Source organism: Austrofundulus limnaeus, unplaced genomic scaffold (genome assembly GCF_001266775.1).
Source record: "Austrofundulus limnaeus strain Quisiro unplaced genomic scaffold, Austrofundulus_limnaeus-1.0 Scaffold334, whole genome shotgun sequence".
Lineage (NCBI taxonomy): Eukaryota > Metazoa > Chordata > Actinopteri > Cyprinodontiformes > Rivulidae > Austrofundulus > Austrofundulus limnaeus.
The window spans coordinates 311,964-319,515 of NW_013952736.1; the positions used below are offsets into that span (position 1 = coordinate 311,964).

The 7,552-nt window shown below is 36.3% G+C and overlaps 1 protein-coding gene across 2 annotated transcripts in view; it reads right to left on the reverse strand.

The window, feature by feature from the left end:
* The window catches only part of rap1gap2a (RAP1 GTPase activating protein 2a), a 170,005-nt gene that overhangs the window by 133,706 nt on the left and 28,747 nt on the right, over positions 1–7,552 (reverse strand). Inside the window, exon 2 of one of the 2 annotated variants that reach the window (XM_014022527.1) lies at positions 1,999–2,034. The exons of the other annotated variant lie outside the window; for it this stretch is intronic. Within the exon in view, the coding sequence (XP_013877981.1) occupies positions 1,999–2,034 (36 nt within the window). The remainder of the gene's footprint in view (positions 1–1,998; positions 2,035–7,552) is intronic. 2 annotated transcript variants of the gene reach the window in all.

The window sequence follows — 7,552 nt, forward strand, 5'->3', positions numbered from 1 at the left end:
GTGTGTGTGTGTGTGTGTGTGTGTGTGTGTGTGTGTGTTTCCTACAACGTGTGGACAATTTTCCCAAAAAAAGGTGCCTCGTGGGGACCAAAGTGAATCGTGGGGACCTGGTCCAAATGCAAATTATGGGTGCGGGTTTAGGTTTAGGACCAAGGTTTAGGTTAGTTTTAGGGTCAGRTAAGTTTCTGTGAGGTTAATTTTAGAGTATATGGTCAGGGTTAGGATATAAAGTCTAAAAAAACATGAATGAAAGTCAATGGAAGGTCCCCACGGGGTCGAGAAACAAACATGTCTTTTCTGGTTGTGAGCAGACACAGTTGGAGGCTGTTGATTTATTTGGAAAAGCAGAATTCACAGCAGCAGCAGTAAATTAAAACAGTTATGTAAAATTGTTACACAATTTCATTAAGTTAAATGAGACTTTTTTGTTGAAACCCTGTGGGTGATTTTAAACCATTTCTATTTTGGTGGCAGTGGGTGGTCACAATAAAAACTACCATGCAGTGTGTGTGTGTGTGAGAGAGAGAGGAGAGAGAGAGAGAGAGAGAGAGAGAGAGAGAGAGAGAGAGAGAGAGAGAGAGAGAGAAATCCACCAAAACCAACAGCATCCTCGGACGACCTCAATTTTTAAACCAATAAAAAATGTCTTGCTGTGACAGTGTTGGTCAGAAAATCCTTTCTTTTAAGACTCAGCGTTTGATAAGAAGGTTTACAACATAACAAAAAACATTTGTCACAACCATGGTCGACACAGAAATGACTGATTCCACTCCATCAGGAGGGCCGAGCTTGACAACTTTTTAAATGAGATTTTTGACTTGGATCATTACCCAGTTCATCTTTGTCAAAAGTGTAGTGTGAGAAAGTATTTAGTATCATTTTCACCGAACTGAAAGTCAGAACACATCCTACTCTCAAGATTGCACTCAATCCTCTGAGTAGGATGTGTTTGTTGATTTCAAGATGTCTTTACTTGTGTGTTGTTCAAGTGTAAAAAACAGTCCTAAATATACTCAAGATGGACAAGAGCCCAAAAAAAGAAGTTAAATAAATAAATAAATACAAAATACAAACTTTATGCAAATTGGTCAAAATTTAAGCCCTTGTGACGTAAGTTATTTTGGAACAWTGATCCTTTCCAGAAACTTCCAGGAAGTACTCTAACACAAATTGCATATTCTCAGTAAATATTTCAATATTAAACACATACAGAAATTGGGTTCTATTGAATAAAAGATATAAAGATTTAAAATCTTACCAGTTGCAGCTGATATTGCAACTCCTATAGCAGCAACAGCATTAAGGTGGCAATTTTAAGTGCAGTCTGGGATCAAATCTATCAGGAGTTTATTTCTGTCTAAATATCTGTGTAAAGATGAAGGCAGTGTAAATGTTTAGATACTAGTGGTTTTGCATGAAAAGCTGCACAATTTTGAAGACTGATGCTGTTTTTAAGAGAGCAAAATTTGCTTTGGAAAGGTAAAACGAAATACACTTGGACTGCTTCACTAGGTTAATGCTAACTTGTCTGAGTGCATCCAGCTCTAAAGCAGATTTTGTCACCTGAAAGGTGTTCAAACTATTTAAATCTTTGCATTGCCATCTGTTATTTTACTAATAATTATACAGAAGTAATATTAAATTCAAAGAGATTTGACAGGCTGCACCAGCTAGCATCTCCTGCTATTCGTACTTGCAAATAATCATAACGTAAATAACCATGTGCTGGATAAAGGTACATTAAAAAACCTTTGCATGAACCTCTTTAAAATGGTCAAAAGTGAAGTTTTTTAAGGACTGCATCAATCCACTTTTGTTTTACAGTTCATTATCAGACTTTTTAACTCTGCTCATAAAAACGGTGGCTGTTTGAAAAGCTGGCTGAACTGGTAAGATGATAAATTATAATTTTTAACCAGAACCCCATTTYGAAATATTTTGGATTTTCTCATGCAAAAGTAGTTCCTGAAATCAAAATCTAAAGAAAAAAAAACTTACCGAGTTTTCAGCGCAGACAAAGTGGACTTGTCAACCCTGGAGAAAAGGCAGGAGGAAAAGAAAAAAAGAAAAGAAAAAAAGGCAGACACACACAAACAGAAATATTACTCATTTCTCAAAGTGCCTATTAAATTAACTGCTGYAAGTGCTCTTATCGTACCATAATAAGGACATTAGCAGTGGGGTAAAGTGGTAGTAGGTGCACTCAGATCGGTGAGGAGTGAGAACTCGAACCCCAGGGTGCTCTGGAACTGATTGCTCTTTATTTACAGCAAATCTCATCTTAACTAATGTGGGGCCTCTACAAAGCACATGGGGTGCCATATAAATTTGTTTGAGCTGCAAATAATGTGCCAGGACCCCACTAAGCAGGTCACAAAGGCCCAAAATAAATGCCCGATTTTCAAAGATGCAGCAAAGCCTGAAGCGCAGCCACTGTCCGGGTCAGATAAGTGTGTGTGCAGAGCAGAAAGCAGAGCCTCATGGTCTGCTCTAACCAGTTTGAAGGTGCCTCATGTTTATAGTGGCGCTGTCCTAGTTCAACATATGCTGTRCATAACATAAACACAGAGAATCAGAGAGCTTACTGTTCTGTTTAGTTGTCTTTTACAGACATGTTCAAGGTTAGAATAAAAAATGACTTTTTGCCATAATGATCGTGTGCACAAATATGAAATAATGCAAAGTACACTTGTCTTGCACTCTAAAGACAATGCTTATTTTAACTAAAACATTTTGAACTATAAGGTGTGCATGAGACGTGAAATGTAAAAAAAATGTTAAAAATGTCACTAACACTTTCTCATTATTTAGTTCACTTTCTGAGAGTCAACAATTTTCCACTGTTGTTATTAAGCTCACTGTTCTTACATTTTRGTACCRTCCATATTGTCTCCAAGAACACATTTTGAATTTAGATTTTAGCTRCTATCTTTAGCAACRATTAACCAGAATGWTGTCATCATCCTGCGACAATGCTAGACGCTGCTAACGCTTAATGCTAAAAAATATCGATGGCATGCAGCTCAGACACTGGCTACAACTGCAAGACTAATGTCTTGTAGAAAAGCTTTAGCTGCGTTTAAACATGAGTGGTTGCTTGTCTCAGGATGATGACATCCTTCCATTCCCCTTACAGCAAAGTTTGACATGCCTTTCAAGGAAATAGACACTCAAAAATCAAGTAGCAGATGCTAATATTAGCACAGCGTATACATATAAAAACATAATGCTTTGCTATGTTTGCAACTCTTGACCGGATCATTTTAAATATGATTTGATTATTTTCCAGCTATATTAGATATTATCAGAGCTTCTGAAGCAGCATCGTGGCATACGCAAAGGCAAATGCAGCGCAGAGACACAATGAGCCAGATAGTTTGTGACGCAGGAGATTGTGTTGTTATTAGATACCCAAATGTCAGGAAAACAAGTTGACATGCAGCTGGTGAAATGGTTCCAACCATGACAGCTGCTCCTGTTTTTACAGAGTCAATATTTTGCATGTTGGTGCATTTTATTAATTTGGTTTCGCTCCCACAGGAGCAGGTTTGACAATTTATTTTCTGCTCCGCTGCAATGACAGGATGTTATGTTTGTGTTTGAACCAGCAACACCACAGACAGTTTATTATGGTCCTTCTCATAAAGCTGCAGTGTGTTCAACCATAATTTATCCCTGAGCAGTTAGAATCACACACTATTCATCATCTCTGAATTATCAAATACGTCATGTGATTATTTTATTGTCATAATTTATATATTGTGTCAGTGCTTACTCATCAGTCATGTCACAGATTCTCAACTGCAGCAGCAAATATTTGAAGATCTTATTGTTTTAAGAAGAAAAAGGTGTTTTTATCAGATTTCCTTTAGGTTTTATATACCACGTCTTTCTATTTGCTGCTCAGACTGCTTGTTATTTGAACAACTTGTAGAGTAAATATTGTAAAAGTTAGTCATATTATTTTCTGCCTTTACTTTTCTAAATGTTAAGCAGAATGATGTTAAGCAGAATCATTAAACTTTCAAACTATTTGTTCTGATGTTTTTACAGTGATGAGGTAAGCAAAAACCCTCATTATTACACCAAATAATCTAAAAACAAAATGGTTTTTATAACTGCCTTTTTGAAACGCAGCAAAACTAAAGCAAATATTAGAAAAAAGAGCAACTCATTTAAAAACATGTGAAATGTAAGTAATTTTAAACAAGACTTCTGTTTAAAATAATTCAAACTGGTTTGCTTTAAGGGAGAGGGGGCGTATTATGCATAAACGACTTTTTGGAGCTTTATGTAATGTTGTAATATCATTCCCTGACCCAAAACATAGCCAGAGTGTTGCTCTGATTTTAAGAAATCTTTGAATGACCTGTAGTAGTAGCCACGTGGAGCTGCCTAACTCACACTGGTACAAGTTTAAATTGGTTCAAGTTCACATCTATGACAATAATAAAAAACATGCCTAATCATTGCAGACAAAGACCTTGTTTTATTATTTTTACCTTATAAAAAGCTGTTTATATCTCCATGGTCACGGGTCCCCACTACAGGCAGCAGCCATCGTGTCTACGAAGGCTCATAAAGGACAAACTGCAGTGGCGGCGCCAAAAACGGTTTTAGTTGTAATACTATAAATGTAATATTTGTTGTCTGTCATTGTAGCTGGGATAATTTTACTTATTAAAGCTCATAATCTTACCACTTGAAACATCACCAGCCCTGAAGCTGCTGGTAGACATCGCGGTTGGAATTATCAAAGGTTTTTGACACCTGAGAGACACCGTTGAAACTCCTTTGCGTTTGGAAGCGGGGGTGGGGGTGGGGGGAGGACCAGGGAGGATGATTCAACCACTCAACCACTAGATGTCGCTGAAAACAACAAATCCTACACACTGTGCCTTTAAGAGCTGTTAGTTAAAAATGGACATGTTTGGTATAAAAAACTCAGAATCTTGGCTAAAAGCTCATAAAAAAACATTTCTACATCAACTAAACGCTGATAAAACAACAAGCTCAAGAGGTTAAAGCCAGCATTGACCATAAACTACATCTACCATAATGCATATCAGTTATTTTGATGTTCCATGTTTAGTCGAAGTCAAACACAAAAACATCAAAGCTAATAACAACAGGCCCTTTGAGGGCCACCACACGTTCATGTGGCCCTTGCTGAAACTGAGTTTGATGCCCCTGATTTATATCATTATAAGAGTGTTGAAAATCATAAATAACTGATTATTTGTTAATAAAGTTAGTTAAAATATGTTTATTTATGGGTTTTTACAATGCAATGTTTAGTTAACAACAAGTGTAATTTTATATATTTGTATTTACAGTTTTCACCAATTGTTAAGAAGTCTAACAGTAAATGATCAAACTTGCTACGACTGTTTTCATTGGTGCTGGTTTAACTCATTGTTTGGTCAGAGTTCTCCTACACCCTGAACAGGAACATCATGAACTAAAGTTTGGTACTAAAGTGTGGTAGTAGCTGAGAGTCCTTAATGTATTCTCTGAGCACTTGCATATCAGAAGACATCTTTGTGTAAACTTTCTGCATGTCGGTCAAAGGGTGCACATCATTTGAAGAATGATGATGGGTATATGCTTCATGCTGACATTTATCAAAGCAGACCCTCAAATATAATATTTTGTTGTGTTATTTTTAGAGAAGCAAATAGAAATATACTAGAGTTACATCAGAGTTAGCAAAAAAAAGAATCAACTTTTTCTGCAGTCATTATAATATCAGTTATTTTGTAAGAGTGATTAGCATCATCTGTCAGTTTCAGTTTAGATGTATAAAACATTTTAAACATGAAATCTGCATAATAAAGTCAAAATAGTTCTAAAGAAGCCAACATTTATTAAAGGAATTATTGTTGCCCACACCACCTTTCATTACAAAGCTTTAACTTAAGATCATCTTAGAAAAAAAAGTTGTAGAAATTTTTGTCAAACTTTGAAAATAACATTAAGCTCAGTGTCACACTGAGAGTACATGCAAGGGGTGGCTCTCAGCTACTATATATTTCAAACTTAGATCACTATCTGTAAAAATGACTGAGTTTTAGTTATTTTATGATCAGCTGGCTGTGGCCAGCAGTCTTTTAAATCGGTTTAACCCTAAAAGTCAAGCAGTTGTACAGGTACATTTAATGATTCCTTTGAAAGTTTTATTAAAATTCATCCAGTAGCTCAAAGGTTATTTTGCCAATAGATATATACAAAGACACACTTAAGACATGTAGGCAATTACTTAATTGCTTAACGATGCTTAATTAAATGAAAAGAAAAGTTTTTATTTTTTATTAGGTTAGGGTACAACCACACATTTACGTTGCTGTAAAAAGTTTTCTTGTGGTTGTCTTCAATCTTGTGACATTACAGCAGTCTGCTGAGCTGTCTGAAAGTTATACAAACATTTTGAGATGGGAAGGGGCTCACAATTTCTTGAGTTTTTAATTATTCCTATTGTTTTTAGCTACAATATTTATGATGATGATGATGATGATGATGATGATGATGATGATGATGATGATGATGATCATGATGATCATGATGATGATGACGATCCTGCCGACAACGCCAAAAATTGTAGTGGCACGATTTACCAAGAATGCAGAAACACGTTGGAATAAATGCACAGAAAGTCTGCGTGTATGGTCGTCAAATGATTTAATTTGAGCAACAACAGAGCAGAAGTCAATCAGAGAAGTCTGTCAAGTTGTGGCTGGCTCGTCAGCACAGAGCAGCCGATAATATAACATCCTGTGACATGCTTACAACCAATCAAAGTTCACCAACTGTGAACCATCTAACCAATGACAGGGCGGTCAGCCCAGAAACACCTTATCAAAAATAAGAGGTCATGCATTGCTGGAGTCTTGAAGTCTGGGCCGATAGATTAAAACAGCCGAAACTAGTTATCATGAGATACGATTACTGGACAGTGTCAAGGTAGAACAGATATACATAATTAATCCATAACAATGATGATGATGATGATGATGATGATGATGAGGACGCCTTTATTGTCATTGTACAGAGCACAATGAAATTACATTTAAGAACACCCATTCAAGAAGACACACAATGCAATAATGCAAATTACTCACAGGACAACACTGTTGCCTTATAAACCCAATATCGAAAATCTTTGACCAACAGATACATCAGTGTTACACTAATTTTCACTGAGGGTCATGCGAGCGTTATGCGTTCCTCAAAGGGCCAGTTGTAATAAAATTTGACATGTTTGACGTCGACTAAACAGAAAACATCATGTTCCTTGTCTCATTGCAATGCTACAGTAACTGAGCTCTACATGGTATTTCCTGCATTGACACAGCATTTTAACGCTTCCTCTTTTAAACAGTCGCCCTGAAATTCCTTAAAAGCCTTTCGCCTATTTTATTTATTTATTTATTTTTTAAATTTTTGTAAGGGTGTAAACTAAAGGTTAGATCCAGAGGAAGTTGGCTGACACCCTAGTTTTCAAAATAAAAGCCACCGGTGTCTGGAAATGTTAAAATGCAGAAACTGCACCATC